This window comes from Pipistrellus hanaki (genome assembly GCF_964339955.1).
Source record: "Pipistrellus hanaki genome assembly, chromosome: 11".
Classification (NCBI taxonomy): Eukaryota; Metazoa; Chordata; class Mammalia; order Chiroptera; family Vespertilionidae; genus Pipistrellus; species Pipistrellus hanaki.
In genome coordinates, this window is record NC_140513.1 from 25,881,880 (window position 1) to 25,895,015 (window position 13,136).

Here is a 13,136-nt window from a genome sequence, read left to right on the forward strand (position 1 = left end):
AAACACAGATCAGTTTAACATAAACAGAAGAGTAGCAGAGGTCTGTAATTTACCTGAATTAATTATGTATGAAATAAATGGACAGCTGATAAGCATAAAGCAAGGCCCTATTCTAGTAACTATTAAAACATCCAGATTTTCTGGCCATTTGTGAATTTAATACAAACATATATTCATTCGTTTACTTGGGTATTTACCGTGTTTCCCCGAAAATAAGACATCCTCTGAAAATAAGATCTAGCGCGTGGAAAGATAAGACATCCCCTGAAAATAAGACCTAGCGCAACTTTGGGAGAAAAAATTAATATAAGACACTGTCTTATTTTCAGGGAAACAGGGTAGAATACTAGAGGCCAGGTTCAATTCGTACATTCAGGGCAGGGGGAAGAGGGTAGGGAGGGGAGGGAGTAGGAGGGATCCCTCCCCCAGCCTGTGCCCTCTCCCTGAAGCCCTCAGGGGTGTCCGACTGACAGCTTAGGCCCGCTCTCCGCAAGGGACATCCTTAGTGCTGCTGTGGAGGTTGGAGAGGCTCCCGCCACCACCACTGAGCCTGGCTTCTGGCTGAGTGGCATTCCCCCTGTGGGAGCGCACTGACCACCGGGAGGCAGCTCCTACATTGAGCATCTGCCCCCTGGTGGTCAGTGCGTGTTATAGTGACTGGTCATTCCACTGTTTGGTCAATTTGCATACTAGCCTTTTATTATATAGGATGCCTGCCAAGGTTCTAGGTACTGGAGATATAGTAGTGAATAAAACAGACACACCTGAACAGTTTATATTTTGGTCTGTTCAGGAAATAGATAATAGAGAGAGAGGGAGGGAGAGAATTTTGTGAATACATTCGTTTTGCTTACTTGATGTTAGGCCAGACTCAGACTTTAAGGCTGATAGAGGTAGAAGGGCTACTGGAGTTTCTCATCCAGTCCAATCATTTATAAAAATGGAAGCTGAGGTTCAAAGGTGTGGTCTGCTCAAAGTCACAGAGGCCTATGATTCAGTCTAATGCTTTCATTTTTTGTTATATTAGTCACAAAAGCTAAGGGAAATAGTTTTTGGTCTTGAGAAAATATGGCAGATATTTCATTAGAACTCCAATTTTACTTAGGATGGCAATGGGCCCACAGCTAAAAAGGTAACCTTACCCGCATTACCACCATCCAGAACTGAAATATCAGTGCTGACATGTACACATAAGGAACTGTTTGACATTGAAATTGGGTCTCAAAAGAACTGGTGGCCCAGAAAGAAGCTCACTAAAGACTGATTCATATGCCTTTCAGCATAATGATTATTGCTTGTCTCATTTTTTATTCTTATAAGTATATTTCCAGTAGGACATGATCTCACTCATCTAGGGGAAATGGTGAACAACACAGGCTGATGAATAAGAACAGACCCAGGAGCCATGGGTCAGACTGTTGGACCTCAAAGGGAGGGTGGGGATAAAAGGGAGAGATCAACCAAAGGACTTATGTCCACATATATGAGCCTAACCAGTGGCCAAGACAATAGGGGGGTGGGACATGAGTGTAGGAGGGTGGGGGATTGAGGACAAATATGTGATACCTTAATCAATTAAGAAATTAATAAAAAAATGAAAAAGTAAAAAGGTAACCTTTCCCAGTTTCCCTTACAATTAGGGGTGGTTTTCCCTTACACTAGGATATGGTGGAGAGAATTCCAGCAGCCATGTTGTGATGATAAATTACAGGAAGTAATTTTGATGATGGAAGCCCAGCACTAAAGATGATGGAGCAAGAAAAAGGATCCTGGATTCCTGATGATGGAACCATCATAACAGCCCTAGACTCTTTCTTTCTGGGCTTTCTTTTACTTCTATCTGTTCTGTTGTTTGCAATGGAACTTACTCCTATCTGACACAGAAAACAAAGCAGGAGCTAAATTCACTCTTTCTGGCCAGTTCATGGCACTAACGCCCCCTGGTGGCAGCCTACACACTCCTTGGTGTGCAGGCGTTCCACTTGTTACCCCTGGTTTCCACCATACAGTCACCTCCTGCCAGGAAGCTCGGATCCAGGATCCCGCGATGGGATACCAGCATTTTTTTCTAGCTCTCAGCAGGAGTATTTGGCAGAGAAAAAAAGTTTCATTTTCATTACAGACCATCATTCGTTACTCCCTGTTTGGTGGGTGAGTCCAGCCAATGCATAGCTAGGGGAAATTCCACTTGCTAGTAAATTATGGCAAGGAGATAGCAATGATATGGAGCTGGTTATCTGAGAATGTTGGCCCCTGGCTCACTGCTTAGAATTCCTGATCCCAACAGCTCACTAGCTCCTCAGTCTGATATAATAATTGCTTCTGTTTATATATTTTAAAGATGACAATTATTTCCAAAATGGCCAACCAAGTAAGATAAGAGTCACCAATTGAGAAAGTAACGTTAAACCACATGTTCATCCAAAGCAAACATCAAGGGCAGAGATAGAAGGGAGACATGTTTGGAAGTTTAAAAATCTTACTGAGGTATGTATCCAAAGGTATACAACTCTCCAGGTCATCTGTAGGTGACAGAAGCTCACAAATACTTTCAGCTGTATGGTCTTCAGGGAACTTGTTCTGGTCCCCACATTTCTTGAGAATTTCCACACAGTCTGATCTTAAAAAGGAAAATACATACAAATTTAGGGGTCTAGGAACCTCCTCATATTGTCTAATCCAGTGGTCACCACCCGGTGGTCCGCAGACCCCTGGTGGCCTAGGAGGTCTGAAAGACTGGCGACTGCTGGTCTAGTCAATGTCAATTCTTTTTCTGAAGCTTTCTAGAAAGTACATTTTATTTTTTAAAATGTTATTTTATTGTTTAAAGTATTATAAATAGTAGTACATGTGTCTCCTTTTTCTCCCCATTGACCTTCCCCAGTAATCCCCTCCCTCCACCCCCCAGTGTCTTGCATCATTGGTTATGCATACAAGTCCTTCGGTTGATCTCTCACCTCCCCCTCCACCCTCCCCAGCCTTCCTGCTGTAGTTGGACAGTTTGTTCAATGCTTCTTTGCCTCTGTATCTATTTTTGTTCATCAGTTTATAATGTTCTTTATATTCTACAATTGAGTGAGATCCTGTGGTATTTTTCTTAGAAAGTGAGTTTTAATAACAATATTTCACACTTGGTTAGGTGTAAGTATAGCAAAAGAGAACAGGAATCACAGCACACTTTAGGTTGAATACCCTGTTTCCCCGAAAATAAGACAGTGTCTTATATTAAATTTTTCTCCCAAAGTTGCGCTATTTTCAGGGGATGTCTTATTTTTGGGGAAACACGGTAGTAAGCAATGTATTACACTATGGAAGCATCCCAAACTTTCTCTTAAGAACCTGAAATCAAAGGCCTTGCTCAAATTTTGTAATTATACTTACTGTTACTAACATCATAGTAGCTTTTCACTCTTTGAAAGGACATTAACTTAGGCTAGTTGATTTGCTCTTTGCAAAATTATACATCCTTTCTCTTAGGACCTTATGCATGCTTGCTTTTCCTCTCCTTTTCTTCTTTTTAAAAATATTCTTTTAGTTATAAACATTAAGGTGTTTGGTCTATAACATTTAGAATGTCCACTACTTCATTAGGGATTTGACTCCTATAAGTTTTCTATGCTAAGAGTCTATAAATTTCTCACATGTTGACACTTGCTTGTCATCCAATAGTTACCCTCATCTCTCCCCTAATCAGGTCATCCCCATTCATGTCAGAGGATGGATCTGAACCCTGGTTAAAACTGAAATAATCAGCAATCAGTCATTAAATGCTCAGCTGCACCAGCCAGACAACAATTTAGGGGCTGGATATTAATTTAGTTTTGGAAAAACTTTTTAAAAAGTGTTTGCAAAGCAGCTGACATTGAATACAATGTAGTTAATGCTTTTGGCTTCACCCACCATAGCAGCTTTCATCTTTATTTTGTCCTAGATCTCCTAAGCAAACCACTCATAAGTGTTTACTAGGAACAGGCCCTGAGGACTATATGCACTAACTCCTTCATTTATCAAACATGTGTCTGGATTATCTAATCCCCAAACAGGAGAAAGAGGATACAAGAAAAAAAAGCAGGCAAGAAGAATAAACTCAAAGAGAGCCATGTTGAACAGAATATAAGTAAACAATTGAAATTAAAAAAAAAATAGAATTGTGCATTGAAGATACTCAATAAATGTTAGTTGAATCAAGTTCTTTAAAATAAGTAAAAATAAAGGTCTACAGAAATCGGTAATAAGGATAGACTATCAGCTGGAGAAAAGTGGGAAAATTCCAGCGGAAAGAGGAATTTGAGAGGGGTTAGGAAGGACAGGCTGTGGGCAAATGGAGATGTAGGAAGAAATTTCAAGCAGAGGAAGAAACGTGGGGAAGCCTGTGACCTGCGGGGGTGATGGGCAAAGGGAAGCAGCCGGAGCGAAGACTCCAATAGGCCATGCGTGAAGGTCATGGAGGGTCTGAACCCAAACTGGAGAGTCTTTATGATGAAAGAAACTTACTTGCAAATAATACTCCCCCGGGATTTACTATGACAAGGTTTAATCTGCAGGGAGCAAGCTATTGCTTTCCACATTTCTGGCTGGCACTTTTTAATGTCAAGAACAGGTATGTTGATAAATGGCATCTTTATGCTTCCTTTTTCCCATAGCTTCATGTCATTCATGGCTCCTTGATCTGACTGAGCATTACAACTCCTGAAAAGCTCTGTCGGCCTGAAGAGAAAAAAAGGCCAGATGGGATCAAGAGGCAATTACTTTATAGAGAGAAGCGATGGGTAACATTCTAATCAGAAAATCCTCCTAGATTAGAAGGAACTCTGTTACAGTGCTTCCTTTCCCAGAGAGGATTTACCACATGGAGTAAAGCATTTAAAGATGAAATCATAAAGAAAGACTACTTCCTTTTAACTTAACAAAATCAGAATATAGTGGTCTTTTCACTTATTTAAAAACAAGAAAACCAAGGACAAAATATTTCCATTCCATGTACAGTGATTTGCTCCTACCTGTTGTTAAAATTAGTACAGTAAGTAAGGTTTCTACAGCCCAACTGGCAAGGTTCCCGAACATCTGCTAAACAGGTCAACATGGACACTTCCACCGGATTATATTCACAAAAGCGATCAAACTCTTGCCAACTCTGTGTATTGCCCCAGCTCATACTATAAAGTTTAGTGCACAGATCCCTGAAATGAAAGCATAAATGCAGGAATATATAGGTAAGGCAAATGAATAAATATTTGATTTGCATAAACTTTAAATTCTAAATTTTAGAATATGTGAGCAAAAAAATACAAAAACCAAAAGACTAAGATTTATCTCCTAGAATTTAGAGCCAGAAAGTGATCTTTTTCATGAAAGAGTTAGCTTTCTTTTTATTACCCATTTCTTTCATTTTTTGCTATGGTTGCTAGAAAGCTCAGTGCTAAATTTAATGTTTAATTATAGTATTTGTACATCCTCGCTCTTGACAAAATTCTTGCCCTCCAAATTTCTGATTTCTCTTTTACCTTTATGTAAAGTTAAAGCATACAATTTTGCCTCCACAAAGATATATCCTAATATATAAAAACCCAGGGTCTGTAATGACCAACGGAAGGCTCAACTGAACACCAGAAGTCAGTCCTGGGTTGCCGTGGTGATCCAGCACTGACTGCCACAGGTGCGGGCACGTGGTCCCAGCACTGACTGCTGAGGGAGCTTCAGATCAGGCCTGGAGAGAGGCCCAATGAGAGAGGCAGGGTCTGATCCACAGCCTCTGTGGCAGCTGTCGATTAGCCGTTGCCCCTCTCTTTTTCTCCAGGCTTCACCAGCAGCCACAGCTGTTTATGACCTGGCCTTCATGGGGGCTACTGATCAGCCCTGACTCTCTGATCAGGCCTGGAGATGCTGATTGGCATAGAAACTGACCAATCAAAACCAAATCTGGGTGAACTGTGAGAAGCCAATGGCTGCCTAGGAAGCAGAGCTTTTGAAGCTAACTGGCATAGAAACCAACCAATCAGAACCAAATTGGCCAGGATTTTTTCCTTCCTTATTGAGTCAAGAACTTCCACCTTTTAACTTAAAGGAAGCACTTTCTGGCTTCTCTTTGACATATTTGAATTGTCAGCATCTTCTAAACTCAAGTCTACACAATGCAAGAGTATAATAGATATTTGTTAGACTTAAAATCATTAAAGTGCTATTTCTACTGGTTTTAATAAAGGAAAATGAGATACTGACCTACATGTTGAAGTGTTTGCTTTAGAACAACAATGCAATTTAGCCCCATCAAGGCCTGTAGAAGGAGGAGGGTGCAGAGTGACCCCAGGGTGAACAGACTGTGAGCTTTCAAGAAAACACTGCCAAAGAGGATCCTGAGGCAAGGGCTGGGTCTTACAACCCTCGATGAGGCCGTCAACAATCTCCATTTCCGTTTTCTTAGACATCAGAATTCTCTTGCAGGCACTTTGACACGCATGGTCTTCAGCTCTGTCACAGCAATATAAACCTACATTTTAGGATATAAGTAGCTAAATTAGCTGGTTTTATGTCATGTACTACTCAGAACATGGTGCTATCTAGAAACCATTATTTCTCTGAATCATATATCAATATCTGCAGTATACAGGGTCCCCCAAATTCCCTCTCCATTACTTTGCAGTGTAGTAAATAAAGATATTTACCAGGTATACCTATAGACTAGTTATCTATTACTAGAACTCACCAGTATAAATCAAAACAATGGCATCTGGCTTATAAATTCTATCAGTTTTTGTCAATTGGTTAATTAGTCAGCTTTTTAAACTTTGATAACCTGAAGAAAATTGATTATAGGATGTACAAGCTGACATTTTAAAAAATATCAGGATCTCATCTCATTTAATGATGTTTCTATAATATAAAATAACTGTTTATTAGTAAAAATTCAAACAGATACATATAATATAGAACAAATAGGTATATACTAAAAATGTATCATATACATTTAGTTCTGCAACTTTTTAATTATATATTGAAATTCTTTTTATGTAAATAGTTATTATATAGCTATATGATTTAGTTAATTACTATTGATGGATGTTTAGGTTTTTCTAATTTTCTCTAGTATCACCAATGTTGTAGCAAATATCCTTTATATGTGTAGATAAGTTTTTGCCAATCTGTAAGTGTTTTTGAAGGACAAAGTCTGAGAAGTAGAATTGCTAGATTAAAAGCTATAATTATTTGAAATTCTCATGGTTATAACCCGGCCCCCTCCTCCCTACAAATCTATACTAACAAATTCTTCCACCTCAGAATAGAGAATGCCCGTTTTTTCATACCCTTGCCAGCTCTGTCTTTCTGGCATATTTTAGCTGTGATAATAATGTCCAATCTGTAAAATTTAAACCAATGTCCTAGGCTGCAGATATCTACAAACTTTACTTCCTTTTTACAAGTTATTTTACAAAAGATTGAAATGAGAGAAATATGTCCCTTTTACTTACTATCTGTTGGGTTCCTCATTGGGTAAGATTGGGTATAATTGTTCACACAGTGTATTAATTGTGGACTAATAGAGGCACAATAATTTTCCACTGCTTTGATCTGAGATGGGCCAGGAGAAGAGTCTGTTCGAAAAATGGCTTGACAGTATTCTCGGCAGTTTGTGTGATGGCCTGCATAGCTGCAACACACTGAGCCCACTGAGAGGGAAAAGGAGAGGACATTGAAATGGATCAGCTATTTGCTAACAATAAATCATTATAATAGTGACAAAACAACATGTGTCTTTTTGAATTTTGGAAATAAAACCATGCCATAGAAGACAAGTACTTAAAATCAGCACTACTGTAGGCTTAGCCATTGGGACATCCAGGTGTTCACCAGTATAAGAAAGTCACTGTTGGTCAACTTACAGTCCAATGGCTTTCAGCAGTCCAATACCACCCCCCGGGAGAATGTGAATGCGTATGTTAATGTTTCTGGTTTTCTGTTTCTGGTTTTCGTGACTTGGGGAACACTGATGCCATTTAGTGCATGAGGGTTGGGACTACTAAATGTTCTGCAATGAACAGGACAGTCTCACAGCCAATGTTTCCCGAAATGCCAATGGTGCCCATGTTGAGAACTACTAGGACAGCTTTCCAAATTAGATTTGTGGAGATTTATTTATGAGCAGAGCAAAGCAAAACAAATGAAATAAAACCAAAATAAAACAAAACCCCAAATGTCTCACATTTATAAAACAGGACCATTAAAAACTAAGAGAGAGACAAGCTGGTGTGGCTCAGTGGTTGAACGTCGACCTAAGAACCAGGTCACTGTCCAATTCCCTGTGGAGGCAGCCAATCAACGATTCTCTCTCATCATTGATGTTTCTATCTCTCTCTCTCTCTCCCTTCCTCTCTAAAATCATTAAAAAATATATTTTGAAAAAACGAAGAGGTATCAGGATCATTTCATTAGGTTGACTATTATATAACTATATATTTTGAAACAAAAGCCTCAAAGTTCTACAATGTTTGAACATCTGCAAGAATATGCCTAAATTAAAATATCACCTCACAACTGAACATAAGATTATGTGCCAGAGAGATAGAAGAAAGGGTAGTGAACACAGTAAATTTGGTAGTAATTACAAGTCAAAAACTTATGTGGCACAATAGGTATGAAACAATGTCCTTGCCCAGGGAACTGAGGCTTGTCATGCATTCATTCAGTCCTAGTTTAATTAATTTATATATAATCTTATCATTTCTGGAAGTTGCCTGAACTCCCTGCAAATTCACCAGAAATCTGATTCTGGTTCCTCCATAACCATCTCTAATAATTATCAGAGATTTGCTACCTGCCATGTCTTGTCTTCCTTCAGCTTCCCACAGATTCCTTAGCTTCTCTATGAATATCTCTTGCGCTTTCCATTATCAATTCCACATTTGCACTACCCAGACACTCATCTAGCTCTTTCAGATACTTTAAATGGTCCTCTTGATTAAAAAAAATACATAAATCCAGAATCAAATGGGGGTTTTACTTTTCAAAATTGAAAAGGTTATGAATCGTAATGTAAACATGTGTGTTTTCCGATGCTAGCTATTCTCAATCTATGGGTTGCGATTCATTAATAGTAGCAAAATTATAGTTATGAAGTAGCAACGAAAATAATCTTATGGTTGCGGGTCACCACAACATGAGGAGCTGTATTAAAAGGTTGTGGCATTAGAAAGGTTGAGAACCACCGAAACCGGTTTGGCTCAGTGGTGGAGCGTCGAATCCCAGGTTCGATTCCGGTCGGAGGCATGTACCTTGGTTGTGGGCACATCCCCGGTGGGGGGTGTGCAGGAGGCAGCTGGTCGATGTTTCTCTCTCATCAATGTTTCTAGCTCTCTGTCTCTCTCCCTTCCTCTCTGTAAAAAATCAATAAAATATATTTAAGAAAAAGAAAAAAATAAGAAGAAAGGTTGAGAACCACTGCTTTAAGGCCATCTCGTGAAGTCACTTCTGAGCACTCCTGCAGGATATGATCCCTCCTCTCTCTGAAGTCCCACAGCACTTTTATCAGTGATACTATCCAAAAGCCAGAGTTGTTTATCTACAGGGTTTGGCCCTATAGATGTGCATTTGCTCCACACAGAGGGAGTACCGTAGTGAAAGTCTGCTGACTGAACTGAGAGGCAGCCCTTGGCAAGTGCAGCGTTGTATCATGTGGGAGTGCTTAACTTCTGAAAGTGATCCTGTTTACTCAAATGGGATAAATACACGATCTTCCTCTAATATAGGGGTGTCGAACTCAATCAGAGAAGGGGCCAAAATCTAAAATCCAGCCTAAATCGCGGGCCGAATGGTTTACTGAACAGTCATAAACTGACAATGTCATAAACTGACAGCGGAGTGCAGTGATGACAGCGCGGTGCGGGCCACATTGCAAGGCCTGGCGGGCTGGATTTGGCCCGCGGGCCTTGTGTTTGACACATGTGCTCTAATACATCTAGCAGTAGAATAGGAAATGGGAATGAATGGCCTAGACACTCCAGAGCAAGGTGCCTATCAGGATCCTGCCGATCAGATGGTTTACTAAGAGCCTAAGTTATAATGCCAAGGTCTAGGCAGTATTTATAACAGTAAATCATAATCTGTAAATTGTCTTTGTCCTTTGGACTGCTTGTATAACCATCAATGATATACTTACTTTCATTTCTGCTAATGCAACTGAAAAGAGCATTCTGTAAATTAAAAACAAACAGAAATTAACAACCACACTGAATTTCTAATTTTATTTCACTTATGGTTATATGAAAATCAGTATATCACAAACATTTAATTCTTTCTAAATGCAAGACTGAAAACAAAAAAAGCTATAAGATGGCATCTAGTGAAAAGGGAGACCATCTTCCAGTACACATTAGGGATCAAGATTGTCATCTGAGCCATAAACTGACCATGTTATGGCAAACCAAGTTTAAGTAAAGCTGTTCCAATGTGTGTATTTGGGAGAAACTACAATATATTAATATCAATTATTTCTTGCAGGAATATATAGAAGTTCCAGAAAATGATATATAATAAAGGAGCTATAGGGAATTATATATATTTCATATAACCACTGCATGATGGAATTGCAAGAACCTTAGAAGTCATCTTTAATTTTTCTTAAACTTGCTATGCACTAGTATCACCTGAGCATCCCAGGCCTTATCTTAGACTACAGAAACAGACTCAGGAGTGAGGCACCAACATTTAAACAAGGCTTCACAGGTGTTTCTTACACAGCCACTCTGTGGACTGATATTAAAACCTAGCTTCAAGTCCGGCCGGTGTGGCTCAGTGGTTGAGCATGGACTTATGAACCAGAAGGTTGTGGTTTGATTTCCAGTCAGAACACATGCCAGGGTTGCGGGTTCCATCCCAAGTGGGGGGATGCAGAAAGCAGCCAATCAATGACTCTCCCTCATCATTGATATTTCTCTCTTTTCTGCTCCCTTCCTCTCTGAGATCAAAATATATATTTTTTTAAATAAAAATTTGACTTTACAAATAAAAAAATACCACTCTGGATTAGCCTGTGGGATCACTTAGCTTAGAGAGGTACAAAAGGAAACAAAATCTGAAAAATGTCAGAGACGATCTAATCTAACTCCTTATTTGACAGATGCCAGAGATAGGCCTAAAAAGGAAAATACTTATAGACCCTACCTTTACCCATACTAAGATGGTAGAATTGGGTAGAAAGAAACCATATGGCCTGCAAGCCTAAAGTACTTGCTGTATGGCTCTTTACAGAAAGTTTGCTGAACTCTGATTTAGAAGAAGGGCACAGCTGTCTCTCTTGTCATTTCCAGAATTCAGAAATATCCCCTAAGTATCTTTCACTTCTCTTAATGTCTACTAATAGGCCCTTCACAAATAGATTTACTCTAATTTGTTGAACCAAAAACATTTATATTTCCTCAGTGTTAATAGTTTTTATATCTCTATCTTTGTCAATTACCAACTTTAATGTCTAAAAGAATGGGCCTTTAATCCTTCTCTTGCTTACTTTACACTCATCATGATTACATAGACTCTAATTATATCACCTTTTGTGATAAAAGACTTCTAATCTTAGATAACTATATTTAGGCATAAATTATATCTTAGGTAACTAAACTATAAATAACTCTACATTTCACTGTTTAATTACTGCTAATTAGTTTGACAGGGCTTAAGATATACACATAATTTATATTTTCTCATTTCTTTTTTTCAGTTTGTTTATTTGCTTGTTTGTTTGTTTTTATTGATTTCAGAGAGAAAGGGAGAGGGAGAGATAGAAACATCAATGAGAATCACTGATCAGCTGCCTCCTGCATGCCCCCACTAGGGATCGAGCCCACAACCTGGGCATGTGCCCTGACAGGGAGTCGAACTGTGACCTCCTGGTTCATAGGTCAAAGCTCAACAGCTGAGCCATGCCAACTAGGCTTTCCTCATTTTTTAAGATAGCCAATCTTGAGTTCTTAGTCAATAAAGTCTTTCAAATGTCTGATCGCCATTTGGTGGCAAAAATAGGAAGTAACTGAGAGTTTATAATTATTGGTATATAATAAATATATTATTAAATGGAGCCTCTTTTGACATTCTGCCACCAGTATTTTACCCAATGTCCCTTCCTATAACAGTTCCCTCACCACTCATTTTACCCTAGGCTAGATCAAAGTTACAGTGTTACTGAGGTGAAGATCTACCACAACATCAGAGACCAAAAGAACATGTCAGTATAGTGAAGTTGACAGGGTCTTAAGAGATCTTCAACTTCACTACACAGCTGGACATTATTGTGATAACAAATACAATACAGTACATCCTCACTTAACATCGTTGATAGGTTCTGTGACTTTCACAAAAGAACACATAATGCTATTTTACCATTGGCTAATTAATATAAACAAGAGTTAAATTCCTACACCATCTCTCACCAACATCATTACTAAACAATGTTGAATAAAATGTTATTCAATGATGTGCTATATTCAGTGCTTTCTCTACTCATCCAAAGAATGCCCAATTTATAGACATTTATACAAGTGTCATTTATTCTGAAAAAAAGAACCTGTGCAAGTCAGCTGTCCAGAGAGAAAAAAAGTCTCTTAAAAATCCTATATAGCCTAACTGGTTTGGCTCAGTGAATAGAGCGTTGGCCTGTGGACTCAAGGGTCCCAGGTTCAATTCTGGTGAAGGGCACATCCTTGGTGTAGGCACATCCCCAATAAGGGGTGTGCAGGAGTTAGCTGATTGATGTTTCTCTCTCATCGATGTTTCTAACTCTCTCTCCCTCTCCCTTCCTCTCTGTAAAAAAATCAATAAAATATTTTAAAAATCCTATATAATAAAAGGCTAATATGCAAATTAACCGAATGGCAGAATGATGGGTCGCTATTACACACACTGGCCACCATGGGACAGAAGCTCAACACAGGAGCTGCTCCCTGGTGGTCAGTGAGCTCCCACAGGGGGAGCATCGCTCAGCAAGAAGTTATGCTCATGGCTGGCAAGCCCAGCAGCAGTGGCAGGAGCCTCTCTCGCCTCCATGGCAGTTGGACGTCCCCTGAGGGCTCCCGGACTGTGAGAGGGCACACACCAGACTGAGGGTCCCCCCTCCTCCAAGTGCACGAATTTCATGTACTGAGCCTCTAGTT

The 13,136-nt window shown here is 39.4% G+C and overlaps 1 protein-coding gene across 2 annotated transcripts in view; it reads right to left on the reverse strand.

The window, feature by feature from the left end:
- Positions 1-13,136, reverse strand: part of RECK (reversion inducing cysteine rich protein with kazal motifs) — a 54,935-nt gene that overhangs the window by 15,697 nt on the left and 26,102 nt on the right. For both annotated transcript variants that reach the window (XM_084898707.1, XM_084898706.1), the window contains 6 exons: positions 10,151-10,184; positions 7,467-7,664; positions 6,220-6,487; positions 5,001-5,180; positions 4,495-4,707; positions 2,484-2,620 (listed from right to left, as the gene is read on the reverse strand). In XM_084898707.1, the coding sequence (XP_084754833.1) occupies positions 2,484-2,620; positions 4,495-4,707; positions 5,001-5,180; positions 6,220-6,487; positions 7,467-7,664; positions 10,151-10,184 (1,030 nt within the window). The remainder of the gene's footprint in view (positions 1-2,483; positions 2,621-4,494; positions 4,708-5,000; positions 5,181-6,219; positions 6,488-7,466; positions 7,665-10,150; positions 10,185-13,136) is intronic.